Source organism: Gymnoscopelus braueri (genome assembly GCF_963280865.1).
Source record: "Gymnoscopelus braueri genome assembly, chromosome: 19".
Classification (NCBI taxonomy): domain Eukaryota; kingdom Metazoa; phylum Chordata; class Actinopteri; order Myctophiformes; family Myctophidae; genus Gymnoscopelus; species Gymnoscopelus braueri.
In genome coordinates, this window is record NC_137621.1 from 18,027,240 (window position 1) to 18,049,828 (window position 22,589).

Genomic DNA, 22,589 nt, shown 5'->3' on the forward strand with positions numbered 1-22,589 from the left:
AGACACCTGTTAGAGCAGTGGTTCTCAAAGTGGGGTCCTTGAGAGGGTTCCAGGGGGTCCCCAGCTAAATTATTTAATACTTAAAGGACCAAATGGACCCCTTAACAGTCTGTAACTCTGAGAGTGTGCACAAATTAAACCAAATGGACCCTTACTGGTCCATTTGGTTCAATTTGCACTTCCCGAGGTAAGGGGGGGTCCATGGCCAGATTAAAAAGGTTTGAGAACCAATGTATTAAAAAGTGCTGTTAAGAGTTAAGTGTGGTCAGTGCTAATTACCTCCTCAGTGCTCAGGCCGAGCGTGCTGTCTCCCAGGCCCTGTTTGCCTCCCAGCTTGACCTTTGACCCCTCTTCTTCTGGGTTATTGGCCGACGTGGGCCTCTGCCGCTACCACATGGAGAAGGAGTGGAGATAAGTCTACCATCCGTGCATCTGTATTTCTTTATTTTCCCAACATAAAAAAACACTAGCCGAGTCTACTGAGAATAGCGTGTTTCAATATCCAAAAGAATTGCTGAAAGCTGGTGTTATGTTTTACAGTCACACCTAAGAAATCACATTTTATTGATTAGCTATAGGCTAATCTAAACTAAGTTAAGCTACAGTGCAACTATCTTTTTAAAATGAATACAACGAATCATTCCAACATCCCTAACAGTTGCTTAAATGACACTTATTTTTCACTGGCATTCCTGGCAGCCTCCCTGCTACATGCACTACTGGGGCCTGATTGACGACTTTGGCACGCAAAGTTTGAGCTCGGGCCAATACAACGGGGCATAACCCCACAGGATCACATACAGAATTTGTCATCTAAATAGCGAGGGGATTACATTTAATTTGTCTGACGGTGGGGCTAGGGGGATACAATGGCAGCCAAAGACTGACAAGACCTAATCCCCCTGAAAGAAATCTCAACCGCTGGCCCTAATCAGCGCACAGGGAGAGGACAGGTTCTCGGTGGGCCCCTGGGGTATTTTAACTGCATCCATGACAGTGCTGGTTTAGCGGTGGGCCTGTTTTTGCGATGTCTTCAGACACTAGCTGAAAATCTGAGACATTAAAAGCAGAGACATTGCACAGCAATTGTTCATGAGAGTCTGAGTCAAGCACTGCATTGCAGTATTGCAGCCACCCATCTTGCCAGGGGCCACTTTGCTAATGTAATGGACATTCTAATCAAGATAGCATTTAGAAATCAATAACGGGGCCATTCGTCGCGCCACCATAATCAAATACTACGTAGCAGAAAGCAGAGAGTGGCTAGACTGGAAGAAATACGGTAATGTTCTTACCAGTAATGTAACAAGGGTCAGTATAGCAGAAGGGAAAAAAGGCAAACGCTAGATTAGTTTGGAACATGGATGAGACTGAGGAGGACTTACCAATCTGGTCTGTGGTGTTCCTATCTGTGCAGAGAAAGAACGCTATGGAGCAACAGGTGAAGAAGATGGTGAATGGAGCGAAGCATCGGCATCTCGACAACCCACACACACACGCTCGCACGTTTGTATTCCTACACTTGTGAGGATATACAGTACACATTTTAGGAGGTTCCTTTCATTGCACGCAGGGGTCAAAAATAGAAGATTTATACAAGCTCACAACATGTCACGCTGTGATGTGTTCAAATAAGGCATAACTCTAAACACAACCCAGAAACCTTTAACTTCCTAATCTTAACCCTAACCCCAAACTGAATCTTTGAGGACCAGGGAAATGGTCCTCACAGTGTCTATTATTCAAATTCTACTACACTTGGGAGACATTTGGCTCTCACAAGCATAGTAATACAAGTGTGCACACACACACACACACACACACAAAATCATGCACCGTGCAGGGTAAAATAAGGTGGGGTAGAGATCTGTCTGATTTGGTAATCTCCCAGCAGCAGATGCCGGGGCCAAGGCTGGGCTGCAGTAGTTGAGTGGCTCGAGCCAAACGTTCTTGCTGCTGTGGCACCATTAAGCAATAAGGCCTTGGGAGATGATTAGTCACGTGATTAGAGATGATAAAACAATACGCCACAGAGCGTAGCTCCAAGTGATCTCACCCCAACTGGGTAATTGCATTAGCAGTTGTTTTTCATGAGGGTGAATTTTCCACGAGGGTGAAAGAGGAGCTCAGTGGCAACGGCATGAGCATATACTACATACATGACAGATAATGTATGGTTAAGAACATAGAGTCGCTGTTGGGCAGAAAAACATGTATCTCCATACTTCAACCTTTCACATGTTTTCATTCAATTATGAGAGTGTCGCGCAAAAGTAGCGATTCGCTATTCTTTTTGCATTTTTGAAAGTGAAAGTGTGTCTACAGGTTTTATAAATATTGAACTAATGAAAAGTATTAACAAGACCTTATGACTAAATAATATCTACATTGGATCCATTGGAACACAGGTTCTTTTTTTTCCATTACCTGACAAACTAACGGTTTTGGACATAGAAGGTTTCCACCCGACAGCGAAGATATAGCACTAACATAAAAGACAGATAAAGAATGGCAAGAACATAATATACATGCCAGGTAATATATGGCAAGAACATATACTACATATACATGACAGATAATGTAGCATGCGGATACAGTACATTACAACAGCAATGTTTCATGAGGACTGATTGATAGACTGGGCGAGGTAAATACTGGGCTAAGTTGGTTTTAACATCCTTCACAACACACACACAGAGTGTGTGTGTGTGTGTGTGTGTGTGTGTGTGTGTGTGTGTGTGTGTGTGTGTGTGTGTGTGCGCGTGTGCGTGCGCGTGTGTGTGTGTGTGTGTGTGTCTCCAGTACCTGACTTCTCCTGGGGTCCAGTGGGCCTCTGTCAGAGTGTGGCTGTCTCACAAGAGGGTCCTGACACACAAATCCTGCGAAGATGTGATGAGTTGTAAGGGGAGAATACAACCAGGAAACCAGGTTTAAAATAGTATACTGTTCCTTTGCTCTGGATTGGAATATATTTAATCTTTTTATATACAGTGTCTGTTTCCTCCCACGGCCAGTAATGAAAGGAAAAGTTTACTTAACACCTGATCTGTAATACCACACTGCTTTAAAACAACTGGCTGTGAAAAAACAACTTTTTTCCCATGTTTTACTATTTTGACAAACATTTTAAAAGAGTTCAAATAGTCGATCTACAAGCACACAACGTGTCGATGTAGATCGGCAAGTTGAACTATTTTAAAATAGTAAAATATCGCTAATAACTTTAAGGATAAGGGGTAAGGTGGCGCGCAAGATAGGGCCCTCCATGTTAATATCTGAGGATAAGTGTACTGTTTGAGTATAAATCAATTGCATTAGCGTGATGCAAAGTTAATATTGGGCTCTATACTTGGTCCACTCCGTTTTAACCTCTAGTCTACACCAAATCTCTTCACCAAATATAGCCGATCTACAAGCTCACGAGTTACACTCGCAACGCGTTTGCAACGTGGCCCGCTGTGGGCTTGCAGATCTGCCATTTCTGCTAAATGTACAAACCAGAATAGGGACACTTCATGTGGTTAAAGACTGTACAATTAAAGTATTGAATTGCTATTATGCAAAGGACTGCATGAGTCCTAATAATTAATGTCTGCACTCCAAACATATAACTTTATACTACCATTATGTAAGGTGACATACGTTCAAAGAGGCCATGCCTTTATTATAATTTCCCCACACTCAACATTACGTCATCACTCTCTTCTTACATAGCTCACCGAGAGCTAATTGATGGTGAAATGGAGAAGTTAACAAAACATGTTTACGTTGTATCTTGTGCTCGTACTTGGCGTGAATCAAGTCAATCGACAGCTCGGGGCCTCGAGGCTGTTTGTGCTACCTCATCCAGACGTCAGGTAAAGACCAGATCCGTGCCACGTTCTTGCCTAAACGCAGCAATTATTGCAAACATGGGGCTGACGTGCGACTGACAGCTACACACGAGGGGAAAATGAATGCTAATGGCATGCTGTCATTATTTACAGCGCTGGGACGTGGCCCAAAGTGTTATCAGCCAACTGCGCTGGGGTTTGTTTGGTGAATAATAGATGGGCTATGTTTTACATGCCACTGCTCATTTTCCCCAGGCCCGCGCTAATGCCTCAGTCCAAAGATAACTGGCAATTTATGGCTCTCTGCTCTGGTTTAATGAGCAGGACGGGAGCAGTGTCGGGGGCAACGCATTATTTAAGTCACGCATTACGTAATAATATTACTCTAATGAGTAACAATGTAATATAGCGCTTTACTGGGTGATATTATTACAGTGTATATGTAAAGTAACGCATTACTTTCAGAAACTGTTATCTATAGTTTGTTTAAGCTTCTGAATGCTTGGACACCGGTGACATTGCAATTTGTCTATGATTTGCTATTTAGACAGTTATTAAATTCTTTTTTTTTACCAATAACATTTCAGACAGGAGAGTGTAGAAAGACGAGAAGCCAAGGGCAGAGAGGGATAAGAGACATGCAAGGCAAAAAAGGGGTTGGACTCAAACCCGGATCTTTGTGCTCGCTAGGAGCATACAGTAAAATTATAATCTTTGCACTAACTAGCTGAGCCAACAAGCAGGAAGAAAAGCCCCAAAAACATAAAAAACAAACAAAACAAAAAAACAACTATAAGGTGAATATTACAAACTTATAAAATTCCCCACCACTGGAAGGTTGGGGGGGTTCAAGCCACAGCTTGGCCAGGGTGCATGCAATCATGTACAAACAAGACTGCATGGCGTAACGTACGTCAGCCTAGATGGAGGCCTGCAGGCCAGAGGATGCTATGGACCCAATCAAGATACACCACCACGAAGCTGTGATTATATCTGTCACGGGTCCATTTGGTTCCATTTGTATTCTCTTCCGAGCTACATTAACACAACGGTTTTCACTGTGTACTTGTCTGTTCCCCTCTAGTATGGGACCAATTTGTCAGACTGTGTGTGTGAGTGTAAGTGTAAGTGAGAGAGAGTGTGTGTGTGTGTGTGTGTGTGCTTGCGTGCGCTTACATGCGAGACTTTTTTCAGGTGCATTTATCATGATATTCCTAAGCTCTGGCTGTTATATGAGAACACAATAATGATGATGGGACCAGATGTAACAAAGGCTCATCTCATCCACCACTGCAAACTCTGTTGTATAAACAGTGTTGATCTGCGCCTTGGGGCCAAGCATTTTTATGTCTGCATGCTAAAGATTGCTCTAGCTTGACAATGCAGGATCCAGTTTCTCAAGAAGGCTTAATGACTCCAAAACAACCAAGTCCTCTGTTGACAATTTTTCCCCCCGCAAGTCATTTAATGTCAATTAATAATGGCTGTGGTTTTTGCACAATCCTGGTGCCCCATTATGGAACCACCCAACTATTTTCTAATACGCTGTGCACATAGTTAACTACCAGAATGTGGGCATTGTGAGCATTTAACTGTAAGACAATAGCTGACTGTCTCCGTGGCTGAAAACCTTGGTCAGTGAGTAGAGGCCAATTAACATCTGTGCCTTTAGTGCAAGGTTATGCTTAAAAGAAATCTCGTAAATAGGAGACACAGGGCTGAGAAACACACACAGCGGAACATGTTGCAGACTAAATCTGTGGAGTCTGCAGCAGCCTAGATATGGGGATCCTAAACTTTTTCAGCTTGAGACCCAAAAGAGAAATACATGATGAATGAATCACTTAAAGGGATATTTCACTTTCCAAAAAACTTTTGGTCATTTCACCATCTACTCAGGCCTTTGTGAGACCCCCAGACAGTTTTTAAGTTGCTTGATTCAGTATTTAGATATTTGATATTCATTTTATCAGACCCCCTTTCCTATACAAACCCATTGTAACTTCAAACTCCATTTTAACCATGTTAGATTCATCAAAAACACCCGTCCTTGGTTCTGGTGACTCACCCTGCCCTCCTAATGCGTGAGGGGGCCGTGTTTTTCTGATAAATGTTTCTATTTTTTTTTTTTTTTTTTTTTATTGAATTTTTTTTTTCATTTTCCCCAATTTTTTTTTTAAATAAATGAAAAAAGTTATTGAAAAAAACACGGACCCCTCGCATATTAGGGGGGAGGTATGAGTCACCAGAACCAAGGACAGGTGTTTTTGATTAATCTAACATGGTTAAAATGGAGTTTGAAGTTACGTGTCTGATAAAATGAATATCTATATCCTGAATCGAGCAACTTAAAAACTGTCTGGGGGGCTCACAAAGGGCTGAGTAGACGATAAAATGACCAAAAGTTTTTTTGAAATTTCAAAAATAGTCCAAATAGCTTAAAGGAGTAGTTCACCCAAAAAAAGTACTTATTTTCTATCAATCTCCATGAATTCAATGCATCATGGGTTCTGTAATTGATAGAAAATAAGTCATTTTTTGGGTGAACTACTCCTTTAACTACTAGCTCACAACGGGTTGCATTGCAATGCCCTGTGAGCTTGTTTATCGGATCTTTTCACTCGTTTCGAAATGTCTGAAAATCAAAAAAATATTTTAAGAATAATAATAATAGTAGGAACGGTTGAGAAAACAGGGTATTTATTTACTCATGACCATAAAATGGGTCCACAACCCCATGGGCCTTAACCATTTTGTTTGGGACACACCGGCCTAGATCAAGAGGCTTCCCATTTACCTAGCAGCTCCTACACAATGAAATTATGTGATAATATAACTCTGAGAGGGTACAAATATAACCCAATTGGGTTACATTTGTACCCGCTCTGAGTTATAAATGCAAAAATGAACACTGAGGATTTTACAGTAAAGGAGTCCACAAAGCAGAGATGGTCTACACAAGGACCTATATAACAAGACAACAACAAAGCAGTCTGCATGACGGCCAGGTCAGTGTTTACACTATCCCATACCTGAAGGGTGCAAAGGTTTGGTTAGCACAATAGCCAAAGTGTGTGCATCAACTGCCATTGTAACCTGTCAGTGTCTTTGAACAAGACAAGAGATTCCCTAATTGCTCAGTCATTGTACAGTGGGCATCATTCTGGGCATTCTGGGCACTGCTTCACTTAACCCATTAACTCATTCCCTGCCTAGAACGACTAAAACGACTTTTGTCCTTTAACCCCCTCTGCCAAGAACGACTAATTTTTCTTATTTATTTATTTATTTTTTAACCCAAAGACCAAGGAGATATGATTTGTTGAAGATCTAGACTCCCATCCACTTCCTTGTTAACTTAAAACTTAAACATTTTGTATCTCGGCTCCTGAGTACTTTTTTTTTTCAATGAAAAATCTCTGGCAGTGGGCAAACGCAAAAAAAATTAAGTTCTGGCAGTGAATGAGTTAAGACCTGAGGCCGATTCTACGAATGTCTTCTAAATCCTAACAATATATTTGCCCGTGGACCCCATCTCAAAATATTTTGTTCCAGGGACCCCCAGAAGCAAATATTCGAGTTAAAAATGTTTTAACTTTTTTTTTCACGATTTTGCAAAAATAGCAGATCTCTAAGCTCATAGCACGGCACAAAGTGACACACTATGAGCTTGTATATCTGCTATTTTAGTAAAAGTGGTTAAATCTGAAATGACAGAGATGCTTTCCCAGTTTTAATGGGTTAAAGGTTTTAAGAAGTGTGCTGGTTTAACAATACATATTATAGAAACTTTAAATTTCTACCTACAAGCGTTCAGCTTATGGACCTGGGCATCTTACTGTATGCTGAGGTGTAATCATCGGAACAAGTTATTGGAATTCTCCCTGAGTGCTACTTTGACACATGTACTCACCAACAAGAGAAAACATGTCCGATAGCATGCTGGACTTAATCTTCAGGTCCAGAGGCGCGTCACTGGAAGAAAAAAACAAACTATTATGCAATATTTATCCACTTAAACCCTACATACTTTGCTGACCGGTGTCCCCAAGGGGTCTATCCTTGATCCCCTCCCTTTTTCCCCTCAACCCAAAATCTCTTTGCCGAAAACAGCATATCTTCAAACTCACAACGTGGCGCAACACGACACGTTGAGTGTACAGATCTGCTATTTTTGGTGAATGTTTGCCTACTTTCAACGAACATTCGCCTATTATGACATGCTCATAATAGGGAAGTTAAAGTTAGGGCTCATGTGGTTAAACCCAGCAAGACTTGTCTATCAGACTCACATAGGTTAGACAATGTCATACATCACCGGCAGCTCAGCTGTAACTTTTTTCTTCACACAAATACCATCATATACTGTACCATAATACCGTGGTGAAATGTCAGGAGGGTATATGAAGGTATGAAAAAATAGAACCAGCCCCAAGTCCAGTTTTGCTTCTAGAAAAACGGATTAGCTGTCTAACCTTGAGGACATTTTCTTGGTAGCGTTTCCAGCGAAGTCAAGATAAAAGCTTTGGCAAAAATTCTCACCCTAAGGGTATTTATCAACAAATGAAATGTAAACGGCACTTCCTTTTAGTGCAACAGCTACAGTATTAACAAGTGCTTTTTTTTCTCAAGGCTAAGTGTGTTTACATGTGTATGGAGGAGAAGAAAACAGAACAGTAGCATATTCCATGAAAAACACTGGTCTTTGCCGATTTGCAGCAAGAGATCCTTCCGGAAACAAGAGGCGAGATGAACCCGTGAATAAGCATCCTGGCGTTGCTCGGAACGCTGAGCTGATAAGATGGAATCACTCACCAGGCCAGGGAAGGAGAGAGGTTCACCTCCAGCAGCCAGGGTTTGAGGTTGGAGTCGATGAGCACGTCAAAGCCGTACAGCTCTGCAGAGAGAGACACGGTGGGTGAGTCTAGTGCCGTCACCATTACACATTTAAGTTGACGGTTAATTGTCACACAAATAATTGTGATTAACGATTGAATTGCGTTTTTGGCATTGAACATTGGAACAGAATACAATTTAAATTTCTGTTTGGTTTTTAGGCTTCATAAATCACAAATTGCACAGGGTAGATACGATAAATAACTTCAATATACACAGAAATGACTGACGCATTTAATAATCTTCAAATCATTCAAAAAAGAAAATGTCTGAAAACGTTTTTCAACATGGAAACAATTATGACGATTATGCAAAAATAATTGCGATTATCTCAAATAATTGCGATTAAGCGAGTATGTAATAATTGTGACAGATCTAGGTGAGTCACAACGTTTTCACTGTCGACTGGGGAAAGTCAGCATAGAAAGTCACAATAGCAAACTCTGATTGATTGATTGATTGATTGATTGGAATTACAAATTAACCCACAAATCATAAATGATGTTATCAATATGTGTGATATTTGAGAATAAAACTCAAAGTCCAGGACTTTGAAAAACAAAAAATAAGTCAAACCAAAAGTGCGGCATTCATATTTAAATAGAAAAATATATATATATATTACATTTACTGCTTGAATCACACAGGTGCCTTATCCCAGTGGTGGGCTTGGGACCCCATATGACAGTAAAGTGACAATTTAATGACTTTTAAGACATTTTTAATACCTAAAGAAATAAGAAATGAAATAAGACCATAACTGCATCAAAAGTAATCAACAAACTATACTATAAAATCTGGTCAAACAATGGCCAAATTGTCAAATAATATAAGAAGGAGGCAAACATACATTGCCTCAAGGCGTTGTGAACTTGTAGATCTGCTATTTTCACAAAATGTATCTCTGGGAACTGAGTCAAACTAAATGTAATGCCTCAACTCCTACAGTTCCATGTGCTTGTCAGGGAGGGGGGGTCCCCAGTTCAAATATGATTATTTTGGGGGGGTCGCGGCCTGAAAGGGTTGAGAACCACTGCCTTATCCAACAGCCAGGTTTTTGTTGGATATTTAAACATTCTCAAATTTGTAGTTAATTTCATTGCTGTATCCAAGCTGTTCCATTGAGAAGCACCTATGTATGTAAAAGTTCCCTTTCCAACAAGAATTTAAAACACACATTAGCTATGCTGGCCCTTGATCTATTGAGATATTGTGTGCCTCCTTGATATGAGAAAAAAAACCTGAGGCCGAACAGTTTTCTGAAAAACGTACTTTATCGGTGGTGCTCAAACTTGTTCATGTCAAAGACCCCCAAAATTATATGTATTTGGCTGCGGACACCCAGAAGCAAAGATTTTAGTTGAAAATGTTAAAACATATATATATATATTCAAAGATTTGCTCATAGCTCATAGCGCGGTATGAAGTGACGCGCTATGAGGTTGTATATGTCTGCTATTTTTGAATATCCAAAGAAATCTAAAATGACACGTTTTGATCCCTTGTGGATCTTCTTCAGGTCAATTTGCCTGGACAAAGTAACACTAGATTCCGCTGAAAACCAGTTGACTTCGTTGAACTGGCTCCTACCTACGTATGTGTGACCGATTGGCATACGACGATGGAAGAAAAAGTAAATATCAACGCAATTTTAAAGTGCAGTCTTCATCATATAGGCCCCCACTAAGTGTCAGCTGGCGAAGATGGCCTGTGTCGTTCTGCTACTGATTACGTGGCGTATTGTATATCCTATCACTCGAAAGGAGAAATGTACATCAAAGTCTGCTACTGAGGGATTGGCTGCATTACATGCGCTAAGTACATACACATTTCAGCTCCTCTGGAGCTGCTTACACCAGGCCGTGGATCAAGAAGCCAATTGCGGTTGCGGGGAACATTTTCATGCATGCCGCCTGTAATCCTTTCATTAGCGGGAGGTTCTACGGCCTACGTATCATTGTCACCACGTGTTAACAAGAAGGACAGGGCTCTATTAGCTAGATGGAACAAAACGACTGGGCTCAGTCACAACTAAGGTCAGTGTTTTGTATGACTGAGGTGTAACCAAAAGAAAGGTGTGATGAACCATAGAACTTTTTTGTTGTTTTTATAGACATTAAATAAATGTATATCATGGGTCTTCAACAGGGGGTCTGGGACCCCTAGGGGGTCCTCAGAGTTACTACAGGGGCAACACCAACATTACATTACATTAACCACTTGAACCCTAGCATCCCTCTACAGAGGGGAACATTAGCCGAAAATAGCAGATCTACAAGATCGCGAGGCGTTGTGATCTATTTCCGGCAAAGAGGTTTGGTGTAGGGGGAAAAAAGAGCTGACAAAGTACAAGTTTTCTAAGTATTAAGGGTTTAAGTGGTTAACTGTGTTAACTAAGTGAAAAAATACATACTAACATGAATCCAACACAACGCTACATATTGACAGCGCTGTCAAACAAGTCTATGAAGCTATCTATGAAATCTAAGATTTTTTTTTATCCGCAACACAATTTGTAGTGGGGAGGTCCCTGCTTCATCTCTCTCTCAGCTAAGGGGTCCTTGATCTGAAAAATGCAGAAGACCCCTGTGTTATATATCGTTGCCGTTGTGCGGAATGTCCGAAACCGTTACTTTTCAGGAAATGCGAGATGGAACAGCGTGCATGCTCTAGTCTAAGGGTTTCCCTGTGTACAAAGTCATCCATTCCCCCTGGTGTTCCTGGGGGTGATACTGTACAACCCTCAGCGTGACAGGGCTGGCCTGTGGCAGCCGTTGTGAAAGCCCTCCTCTTCACCACTCCCTCTCACACTGCTCTGGGGAGTGTCACGGCAAGCCAGCGCCCCCCCACCCCCACCCCCTGACCCCAGCTGCAGCCAGGGGGGGGGAGGAAAGTTAAACCACAGCATTTCACAGGGATAGGGCAAAGCACAGCCTTAAAGCCAATGGAGGGGGGGGGGGGGGGGGAGCGGGGTGCCGGGGTCCCTCCTAATGGCACTTCAAAAGAACAGACTCTGTTTTGAGAATAGGCCAGAGGGCTGGCGGTTTCAAAGCTGCCATAACCAACGTTGTTTATTCTAGCATCCGCAGGTCAATGCCAGTGTTAAGCACACAAAAGCCAGCGTGACGGCGAGCGATGTCTTCTCACTGCGCTTGGCTCGAATAATGACAGGCTGAGCACCGCTAGTTCAGCTGGACGAGGTACATTTATAGGGCCGTAAATTACAGACATGGTTTAGGGTAAAAAAATAAATAAATAAAAAACTTGTTAGATTAATCGATTCATATTGAGCCCATGCCTGTTAAAAAGGTGCTTCTAGGAACAAAGACTAACGAGAGGATAGTCAGATTTAGACTTGGCCTAGCGAGATGTCTCAATCGATCTTCTCTGAGCAACGAGCATGCACAGTGCTCTCCAATATCCAAGATCCCAGACCTCCCCAGCTCGGTCTTGGAATTCAGACTGTCTACACTTCTTCAAAACACTCATAAATTTTCTTTCATTCTTTCTTTTTTTATGCTGTCAATCTCACACACTCTGCAAGTGACAGGGATTTGTCTAAATCCCAAACAAGCGCCCTGATTGCACTTCATTTAGCTTAAACGCAGAGTCCTAAAATTACATTATGGGGAGTTCAGAGTAACACGATACATATCATCTTGAGGTTCAAGATCGGTTAGTATTAACGACGTACCGTGCACGCAAGATGGAGCTGAACAAAGTTTGTCACAGTATGTCCTCGAGACGACGCCTGCAACCTAAGCTGCGAGACCCATTTTGACTTGAGATGAGGGATTGGGTGAATGCTTCACCACTTAATCCCTATATACTTCACTGACTGGGGTCCCCTACAGGTCTATACTTGGTCCCCTCCTTTTTTCCCCTCTACCATCAGATCCCTTCAGTGAAAAAAGCTGATCTAAAAGCTCACAACGCGTCGCAACGTGAGCTTGTAGATCTGCTATTTTTGCTGAATGTTCACTTATTATCACATGCCCAGAATAGGGATGCTAAGATTCATGTGGTTAAACAGTAGTTGTTAAGCAGAAGACAAGGGATTTGATTTTCCATTTGCAGGCTCTTTATTATATAAAAACACACACATACTGTAGACACACACACACACAGACACACACACAAGCAAAGAGAGATACAGAGAGACAGAAAGAGAGAGAGAGTCATAAAACATAATGTATTAGTCTTGGGGAACGGAGCACTGGAATAATTTGGTTTGGGCCCAGAGTGCCTCATCAGTGGCACCACAACAACAGGCGAAAGGGGGGAAAACCGGCACCACCTCGCCAAAACCCCGACAAGCAGACTCCATGTGCGGCGCATTTTCCTCCAATTAGGAGCAGACGCCGTCCCTGCCCCACGAGCCTGCGGAGCCGCTCGCTAGCTAGACGAACGTTTGTTCTGCGGCTCAACCGCTGCCTTGGGGAGCGCTGTTAATGTGTCCACAGAGCCCACAACAAGCATCGCAGACAGGCAGAGGAGGAACCAGTGAACATACACATCACACCCATTAAAAGAAGGGAGGGAGGGAAAGAAAGAAAGAAATAAAGAAGGAAATAAAGAAAGGAAAAAAGTTGACAGGAGAGAAGAAAGCAGGCATGATGAAGAGGAGTGTTTACTTTTTTTTTTTTTTGCTGTTGGAATGGGCGCTGCTCGAAAACTCCACGCCACAAGAGACACGACTATGACAATGTTTCCTCCCGCGTCCCGCCCCTGGCCACGCAGATCGCTGGCACACAGAACAACAACATCATAAAGCATCCTTCATCTGTTGTGTGTTTTTGTCATCAACTACGACAATTGAATTAGCCTTGCATCATTCTCAGATAAATTATTGCCTCTGAGCTGCTTCTCTGCTGTTGAAGTGATGAGAGATGCGCGGCGGCGAGCTCCGAGCCAGAAACACGACAGACGCCCTGAAGACAGCAAATAAAACGGCAAACAATATGTACTGTAGCTCCATCTCTAGACACAGGGGCCCCCGGTCCATTTATCGCTCTATAAAAGACTTTGGATTTCATAACAAGCCTGGCCATGGTGATCATCATGGTACCCCTATTTTTGGTACAGGAAAGCGTGTGACTATCTGACAAATGTGGGACACAGGGAGGGTGGTTCAAAGGCGGGAGCTTCAACCACACTGTACACTTAATGAGGAACGCTCACTGGAACACAGGACCAGTAAGTGGAATGTTTTGTGTGTAATAAAATAGGCCTTTGGCTTGGCTAATCAGATCTCAGTCAAAACATCTCGTAATCAGTATCCCTCAGTAAAAAGCCTGTCCATTAATCATAAGGCAGTGGTAAGAAGCTGCATGGGTGGCATTCTCCACACACGCACACACAGACAGACAGACAGACAGACAGACACACACAGTCCCACACACACACACTCACACACATTCTCTCTCTCTCTCTCACACACACACACACACACACACACACAGAGACACGTACAGACACACACACACACACACACACACACAATAGCCCCCACACACAACTCTTACAGTAAAAAAAAAGAACAGAAATCTGTTGTTTTTATTTCTTCCCACAACAGACATTACAGCGCTATAAAAAGATTTTGTTACCGTATAGCCCTGTAGATAGGCAGGACAATTTGGGCGGAAAAAACTCAAATCCCAATTTGAAAAACAATAAACAACGGATTAGAGACATTAAAATAGCAGGGAGCAATTTGCCCCAAATTAAGATTATAACTTGCTTTATGGCCTCTCGCATGGCTGCTGTCCAGACAAGGCAGAGAACGCACTGAAACGGCATAATGTGTGTTTTGAGGGCGCGTTCCCTCGACTTAACCGCACTTACTCATTAGGCTACTATACACCACGACAATATGATTAGAACTGGGCGATATGGACATCATATATCATATAATCATATATATCATGATCATTTTGATAAAATACCACAATATTGATTTTGAGACAATATTGCAGGGATAGCGTAGGATTAGTGCTTTCGCAAAGTATTTACACAATGAGATTATTTTATAAATAATCATTAGTAATACCTATATAATAACTAAGTGGGTAATTAGAATAGTCAGGTACGTTTTGCATCACTTTCCTAGGACTGTTAACCCATGGTTGATTAATCGATTAATTGGTCAGTTTGGTCTTTGTCAGCCAAGCCTTTGTTAGGTGATTAGTCGTTTGCCATGCTTTTTTCTGTGTACATCTCTTGTCAACTCTAGATATAACGCTTTCATTATGCCAGTCTATAACTTTCAATAGCCATTGTGAAATCATGTTCAGTACTCAACCTCACCAAACCTGAAAAGGCTGGTCTTTGTATTCATTGTATGCAGCAAACATAATTCGATAGTGACAGTGAGAGAGAGAGAGGAAAGGTGGGAGAGAGAGAAGGGATGACATGCAGCAAAAAGCCTTGGGTCAGATTCAAACGCAGGCCGGCTGCAGGAAGGACTACAGTATATCCATACTTATGTGGCATGCGCCTGGTAAGAACCAGGTGAGCCAACGCCGCAGACCTGCAGAAAACTCAATTTGTTGATTAAACCAAGTAATCAAGTAGTGGACAAATTCCTATGACTATTACTCGACTAAGAAATGCATTAGTCACTGTAATGCAACTTTTAAAACCAGTGGAAGACAACACTTATGCCATATCACTATATTACGATCCCAAAACTCCCAGGTGATTTTATCAATATAATGTTGATATATTGGTTAAAATGTTTATCTTATTGGTCCACGACAACTGCAGCAGTCACATTAACAATCATCAAGTCGGAGCTTTTGACAAGCAGGAAGAGAGGAGAGACAGTAAGTTTAAAAAAGGGGGTGGGGGGGCTGACGGCTGCTCAGAAAACACGGCTCCTCTGCGGTTTGAGTTTGGATTTTATTTAAGAGGGGAGTATTAAAAAAAAGAGGAAAAAGAAAACATGGTGATATGAGACTGGACTCCCTTGAGAACACACAGTAAAATACTCAGTTAATTTAAAAAATGAAACCAAATGAACCCATTTGGTTCCATTTGTACACTCTTCAAGGTTACATGAACACGAAGGATTTTACTGCACAGACCTGCCTGCACTCATGTTTTACACTGGCTCCTACATGTCTCTGTATGCCTGTGTGTGTGTGTGTGTGTGTGTGTGTGTGTGTGTGTGTGTGTGTGTGTGTGTGTGTGTGTGTGTGTGTGTGTGTGTGTGTGTGTGTGTGTGTGTGTGTGTGTGTGTGTGTGTGTGTGTGTGTGTGTGTACGCGGCCACGTGCGTGTGTGAAACACACATTGCATGCAACAGCCCACCTTGAGAGAGAGGCAGAACAACAGAGAGATGTCGAGGGTGGTCCGCTGGAACTGTCAGTGTCTGCCTTTGGAAACCTAATCCTGCAGGAACACTGTGAACGCTGTAATTAAGTCGCCTAGGGCCACTGAAGACAACAAAATTACACGATATTCAACAGTCAACTGATATCTCAGGAGGTTAATGGGCATGTTCGCAGCAGACCACAGTGTTTGTGTATCATAATACACAAAGGGGACGGACCTAATTGCCTTGTGCTCCTCGCAGAGTGATAGTATTGCAGTGGTACGCTGAAAGTATTGAATTTGACAGGCTGCGATGGCATGCGCGTTTACTTGCGCGGCGATGTTCCCGTATTATTCGGCATGCGATGGGATAATGGTGGCGGTACGTTACCACAGCACCCCCCTGTCGCATTCCTCTTTTGATCTGGCAGAGGTAATACCCCATTTAAATTAACAGAGATGGGACGCATGATCCTGATTGCGAATAACCCAAAGATGAGACAGATGAGACAGGCTGACAGTAACAGTAACATGATACTTTGCCATGTAAACACACAATCCTGTTTACTGTTGGCCCTCAGGGGCCCTCGTAAATTCTGTCTGCGTGGTAATAGTTGGAATATCCTGTTTATTATTATTGTATATAAAAAGGTAGATATAAACAGATATAAACATCCCAAATATACAACCTTAACTGGGACAGCATCTGGAATAATGTGCGCATGTGTAACAACTTAAACCCTATTTTGTTGACTGGTGCCCCGCAGGGCTGTATACTTGGTTCCATCCCTTTTTTCCCTCTACACCAAATCTCTTAACTCTTAACAAGCTCACATCACGTTGCGTTGCAACATGTTGTGAGCTTGTAGATCTGTTGTTTCCGCCTATTATGACCAGAAAAGGGACCCTAGGGTTCATGTGGTTAAGGCCCTCAGTTGGGACTGACTGAATGAATGAGAGACATAGTAACCTGCCTGGTGTTTTTTGTTGTTGTTGTCGAGTTTCTTCTACTCTCGCTCTAGACAGATGCATCATACGGTTGTTGATTTGTGTCCGACAGGCATGGTTGAGGCCTGGATTAAAGCCCCCGCCAAAATACACAGCATTGCCCATTCATTTAACACCAGCTCATCCAAAGTGCGAGGCCCCCACTGTTTTTTCTAACGACGAGAGGTGGGGGAGAGTAAAGAGAGCGAAAATAATTATACCGTAATCATTTTGAAAGGGAGCGTATGGACGAGAGGAGAGGAGAAAAGAGGAGACAGGCAGAACTGAGGCACTGAGTGGAGGCTTGGTCGTGTGTGCCGTATTCAAACTCCCAAATCTCAGATGGGGAGAGAGAGGGAAATAACGAGAGAGAGAGAGAGAGAGACAGAGAGAGAGAGAGAGAGAGACAGAGAGATACAGAGAGAGAGAGAGAGAGAGACAGCCAGACAGACAGACGGGGAGAGAGAGAGAATAAGAGAAAGAGAAAGTGTGGACAATTAGTGCCAACACTAACACGGGTAATGGCTCCGAAATGGAGTTCACACGAGCTTGGTGCTGGGCAGGAGCAGCCAAGAAAACAGTCAGCCTAAAATCAGACAGACCTGAATGGTAACAGAGAGGAGGAAACGAATTCCTGCCTCAGTCAACAGGCTTTCCACTACTCTGCCGCCAGCAGGCAGGAAGGGTCCAAATACCTACAACTACACAGTCAAACGCTGAGTGTTGAAAATCTGCAGTTTTTTCTGTGTACAACATGGAGCAACTAGACAATCATTGTGAAAATGAGAGGAAATATGAAAGATGTATGTGTGGCTCCATGTACAGCTGTGTGTGTGTGTGTGTGTGTGTGTGTGTGTGTGTGTGTGTGTGTGTGTGTGTGTGTGTGTGTGTGTGTGTGTGTGTGTGTGTGTGTGTGTGTGTGTGTGTGTGTGAAAACAGGAGTGACATATGCAGCATAAGAGGGTTCTAAGAAAGTGTTTACGAGCCACAAGCATTAAGACTTCTACATTACAACATAACTAATCTCTCAAAACAGATTCTGCTGACAGACGAATCTGTCAGCACCACTGCCCTAAGCATGTAGTCAGTGTTGTTGTTAGTAGGAACAAACACAGAAGCACCCAAGGAGGAATTGGACTAAGAAAGGGGACGAGCCAAACCGAGTTCCTGTTTCTACACATAAAAGGAGGTGGTGCCCCCAGAGGCAAAAACAAAGGAGGAGGGGGAAAAAATAAAAACTTTTTTGCCGAATGGATTTCCAGATTGCAACTTAACTAACCCATTTCATTTCATTTACTCAATAACAAACCTACTGTCCTCTTGGTTATAGTAACACATTCACAACCAACAGGACGACGGGCTTCAACTAGAACAAAACAATGTTTACTATCTGGTTCTGAAAATGACAAACATTGCCGTCTCAAAGTGTGCCCATGCCCATTGCCCTAAATGATTTGATCAAATCTGTGCTGTCACATTTGGCTCATCCAGGTAAGGGACGAGTCGAAATTTAGGAAATGGGGGGTATGGAGGAAAATAGGGGAGGGTCATGCCATTTAAAATTTAGTCCGAGGGAGGGTCAACTAATTTTACTTTGAGTCCAAGGGAGGGTCATGCATTTTTGAATTAATAAAATAGTCCGGGTTTTTATATATATTTTTTACTACAGTTTTTATGAATTACATTCTCCCCTTCCCCTCATCAATTTTACAAACAAGTTATAAATTATTATAACACCAAACACTCCGCACAGGCTGCAATGGATGCGTGGAGATGGCCAGGACGCACAGCGCGCACCTCTGTCAATACGGTAATGGTAGACACCAGTTCTCTGGTTGAGATTCAACATCAAGTGAAACGCTGCACATAACCAGTGATAGGTTAGATTTAAAGCCTATATTCCAGTTTATAATGCGCGGAAGCCAAGCAACACTTTTGACAGAGAGAGTGGGGGGGGGGCATGAGAGAGCACACGGGCGCACGAGAGAGAGGGGGGGGGGAGCATGAGAGAGCGGGGAGAGAGGGAGGGAGAGAGAACCCGGATCAACAGCAATACAAATTAATAACTGCAAACAGATCCAAAGATTAGGCTATCAATATCATACAAAAGCAGAGAGAAGCTGTGTTCTCACCGCTCTGATGGACAATAAATAATCCTTTTGCAAACAATATCCATGTTCTGTTCCTTTGTCAACAATGATCCAAATGGGAAGTTTATTTCAGCAGCTAGAACGTGACTGTTTGACATAGATTAGTTTGAGCTGCGCAGCTCCTCATTTCAGTTAATTGCCTTCACCTGCTGCTGTGCTGCTGCGCAACAGGGCAGATCTCCACCAGGCCAGGTGGCCCTATCCAGGCCCATGAAATTCATAGGCAGTCTACAAATATTGAGACAAATAGGCTATAACCCAATACATAATTTTATGAAATAAATTGGTTATATTTTACAGATAGTTACACTATTCTTGTACTATATTAAAATTAAATCATACCTTAACCTTCAAGTTAAATTAATTATTTCCGTGGACTTATTTCCTGTGTGTGTGTGTATATATATATATATATACACACACACACACACACACACACTCTAAATACATTATAAATGTATTCTAATTCTTTGAAAACAGATGCTTCAGTAGAAAAAAACGAAACATACCTGGTCAAATTTGGAGACAGGTGCTGTATCACTATCAGGTGGTGGTGGCACAACTTAAACCTGCATGTGTTGGCCAGGGGCATGGCCACAATAATCACATGCTGCAATGTCGTTCTGGGTTTCATACACATCACATGTGCACTCCAGGCACCTGCCTCTCATTATACCGCGCTTGTCTTTCATATTTGTTTTTAATACAGCAAGTGTTCTCTATTGATGATGCGCCGCGCGCAGCGCGACTTTTCAGCGGTGCTAAGGTCAAGGCTTTCTGACAACTCAACCTTTCTATCAGTACGGGTAGCTCCTGAGTAAATTGTCGGACTCTGAATCCGTGCGCTCCGTCGTCTGCAGTATTGAATCCCACTCAAGTCAGTAATTTTCTGCGATGCAATGTTACTTCTTGCGGTCAATTTATTTACTCGAAGTTAAGGTTAGGAATAAGATTAGCGTATAATAGACATCATTTTACTGAGGTAAATGTCATTGATATTTTTGGGGGAGGGTCATTCTTTTTTTTTTAATCACTTGGGGAGGGTCATTGATTTTTTTTCCCATTCAGAGGGAGGGTCATTGCATTTTAAATTAGGGCACATATATTTCCTCCATGCCCCCCCTTCTGTAAATTTCGACTGGTCCCTAAGAGTTTCTTGTGGTGTTAACGTTAATAATGTTATCATCACGTATCCTCTACACAAATTAAATCTCTTCATTGAAAATAGCTGATCTAAAAGCTCATGAGTCGCGGTGCGCGTTGTGAGATTGGGGATAGGGACACTAGGGTTCATGTGGTTAACCCATTCAATCTGGGAACGCATGTTGGCACCGAGTGCCGCGCTACGAGCTTGTAGATCTGCTATTTTTTTTATTTGTGCAAGTCTTTGAATATATATATTTTTAAAGCGAACATTTGTAACTCAAATCTTTGCTTCTGGGAGTCCCTGGAACAAAATATTATACAAATGTCCTCTTTTCAAAAATAGCAGATCTACAAGCTCATAGTGTGGCACTCGGTGCTGCGCTATGAGCTTGTATATCTGCTATTTTTTGAATAGCCAAATAAATCTACAAATGACACATGCTTTCCCGGTCTTAACCCATTTTTGGGCGGGAACCCCTTTTTGTAACTATACCTTTCAGGACGGGAACCCCTTTTGGGGTTCCTGTTGCTATGTACAGTATATAACAACATACATCTGTTGTAATTTTTGAGGGTTTAGAGGGTTTAGGACCCATCCGTGGTGAAAGTTTTTCTTTCCGTCGTGAAAATGTCTTTCGCTGTGACGCCATGCTGTGGAAAACACGCCCATAGGCTAAGCTTTGCAGGACGTGCTGTGATTGGCTAGCGAGACACATGATGAAATTAACTTCAAACTTCGCAGACGCGCTGTGATTGGCTAGCGAGACGGATGATGAAATTAATAATAATGTAAAAAATTTAAGCACGTCACTTCGCAGGACGTGCTGTGATTGGCTACCGAGATGCATGATGAAATTAATAACTCATAAATAGCACCGCTCACTTCACACTGGGTGTGATTTTTGGGCGGTGAAACCGCCCCTATAAGTGGGGTTGGGACATCGACATTCGCTGCACTGTGATTGGCCACCATTGTACCCCCCCCACCCCCCAACCCTGCGCTGTAGTTTTGGCCATCATTGTACCCCCCTAACCCTGCACCGTGATTGGCCACCATTGTACACTATGGTGGCCAATTTAGGACTATTCAGGACTGTGATTGGCTAGTGAACACATGACACATGTGCATAGCCCTAAAAAAAAATAGGACTATGCACTTAAAAAAAACACATTTATGGTTTTTTTTAAGTTAGGGGTGTACAATGGTTGGTCCACAATATTACTTTTCTTTAAGTGAACTTCCATCACTGTGATGACCACTGTGACCACACCGCCCACTTCACACTGGGTGTGATTTTTTTAAATAAATATTTGAAGTTTTTCAGAAAACTTAGGTCAGGATTTAGAAGCCGTTTTCAGAATCGACCTCAGGTCTATGTCAGCTACAATGTGTTTATCAGCGTAGTGCGTGTAGTGAGTAGTATCGTATCTTTAATGGCCGCAATTAATAGATAAGACACATTTACACACTTTATATTGTACCTGGCTTGCTGTTGGCGGTTTGAGTCATATGTCTGCTGGATTTTGGCCAAGATCATTCCCAATCTCTTTTCTGGCTACTTGCAGAATTTCAACATTTCTATCGAGTCAGTCCACAGTTAATCACAGTTTCATCAGTGTTATCAATTTGTTTCACCATTTCTATTTTGTCGATAAGGTCGATGTTAAGTTGTCGCGGTTCTCTAGCGTCTGTCCCACAACAGAGGCGAGCGCTGTGCAGGCATGCTGCTGCCCTGGCCGGTGCCTGCTGGCTCTGTGCTACAGTACATTGTGCTTCATTAACCCATTAAAACCGGGAAAGCATCCGTGTCATTTTAGATTCGAGCTACTAAAAAGCATAACTTTATACTCAAAAATCTTTTTTTTACATTTTTTACTCAAATCTTTGCTTCTGGGGGTCCCTGGAACAAAATAGTTTGAGACAGGGATCTGCGGCCAAATCCTCCTATAATTTGACAAACCTCAGTAGTGGTGTGTGTAGTGGTGCATGGTGTCATGGTGAGGCTGCCCGGTTCTCCTCAGTGGCTGGAGCAATTGCTCTGACTTTGCACACAGCCATTGACCATTACCATCTGAACGCAACAGCGAAGCCCGTTTTTCAATTTCATCAAATCTCAGCTTATTATTAGCGTTTATGTGTCAAACAATGGGAGATCACACTGCGCAGGCTTGCCAGGTTTCGTGCGAGAAACAAGCAGCAGGGCAACAGGACGCGCAATAACACCACGTTTGCAACTACTTTCGCCTGCGCACTTCACCGGGTA

The 22,589-nt window shown here is 42.5% G+C and overlaps 1 protein-coding gene across 2 annotated transcripts in view; it reads right to left on the minus strand.

Annotated features, from left to right (window-relative positions):
• ttll5 (tubulin tyrosine ligase-like family, member 5) overlaps nucleotides 1–22,589 on the minus strand; it is a 98,183-nt gene that overhangs the window by 60,517 nt on the left and 15,077 nt on the right. For both annotated transcript variants that reach the window (XM_080413282.1, XM_080413283.1), the window contains 5 exons: nucleotides 8,649–8,730; nucleotides 7,747–7,808; nucleotides 2,806–2,879; nucleotides 1,386–1,427; nucleotides 280–387 (listed from right to left, as the gene is read on the minus strand). In XM_080413282.1, coding sequence (XP_080269408.1) covers nucleotides 280–387; nucleotides 1,386–1,427; nucleotides 2,806–2,879; nucleotides 7,747–7,808; nucleotides 8,649–8,730 — 368 coding nt within the window. The remainder of the gene's footprint in view (nucleotides 1–279; nucleotides 388–1,385; nucleotides 1,428–2,805; nucleotides 2,880–7,746; nucleotides 7,809–8,648; nucleotides 8,731–22,589) is intronic.